The sequence below is a fragment of the Octopus bimaculoides genome, chromosome 27 (genome assembly GCF_001194135.2).
Source record: "Octopus bimaculoides isolate UCB-OBI-ISO-001 chromosome 27, ASM119413v2, whole genome shotgun sequence".
Lineage (NCBI taxonomy): Eukaryota > Metazoa > Mollusca > Cephalopoda > Octopoda > Octopodidae > Octopus > Octopus bimaculoides.
The window spans coordinates 16,330,649-16,331,475 of NC_069007.1; the positions used below are offsets into that span (position 1 = coordinate 16,330,649).

An 827-nucleotide genomic window follows, 5' to 3' on the forward strand; every position below is an offset into this window, starting at 1 on the left:
GACGAGGATGACGAGGATGATGGTGGTGGTGGTGGTGGTGGTGGTGGCGGTAGTGGTTTTGGTGGTGGTGACGACGACGAAGACGACGGAGGTGGTGGTGGTGCTGCTGATGGTGCTGATGACGATGACGATGACGATGACGATGACGATGACGCCGATAATGATGGTGGAGAGGATGGTGCAAAATATATATATAATACACACCCACACACATATGCATACATACGTAATATTCGTGTACACACCATCGCAGTCATACATATATTCCGACATACCACTCCACAACAAACTAAAGGTCAATCTTACATGAACTGGACATAATACTCTCTTGCCAGCGCCTCATGTCCGAACTGCCGACAGATGAATTGCTGCTGTGGTTAGAGCTACCCGTTTGTTTCCGCCTGTTCTTGCCGGGTATAACTTCTACACTGACCTCGGCTGCGTCCCGCTCTGTGTAAACCACCCGCTTGTTCTCGTCTGAATCAAGCAAAAACTGTTTCTCGTTGTCGCCTGACGAATCTGTCTTCAGGATAGCATCAATGATGGCGTATGCCCTCACCTCTAAGGGGTTGTTGAAGAAGATGATCGTTACGTAGAAGGCGTACATGAATAGCAGAGCAACCGATTCATACCTGGGAATGGAAGGACAGGTAGATAGATAGGTAGGTAGGTAGGTTGGTAGGTAGATAGATAGATAGATAGATAGATAGATAGATAGATAGATAGATAGAAAGATAGAAAGATAGAAAGGTAGATAGATAGACAAGTAGCTAGAGAGCTGTAGATAGTGCGATCGATACACAGATACATAGATATTTAGATAGATG

General features: G+C 45.7%; 1 protein-coding gene across 1 annotated transcript in view; it reads right to left on the reverse strand.

The window, feature by feature from the left end:
- The window catches only part of LOC106872531 (sodium/potassium/calcium exchanger 4), an 8,200-nt gene that overhangs the window by 5,242 nt on the left and 2,131 nt on the right, over nucleotides 1-827 (reverse strand). Inside the window, exon 2 of the mRNA XM_014919555.2 lies at nucleotides 307-632. Coding sequence (XP_014775041.1) covers nucleotides 307-632 — 326 coding nt within the window. The remainder of the gene's footprint in view (nucleotides 1-306; nucleotides 633-827) is intronic.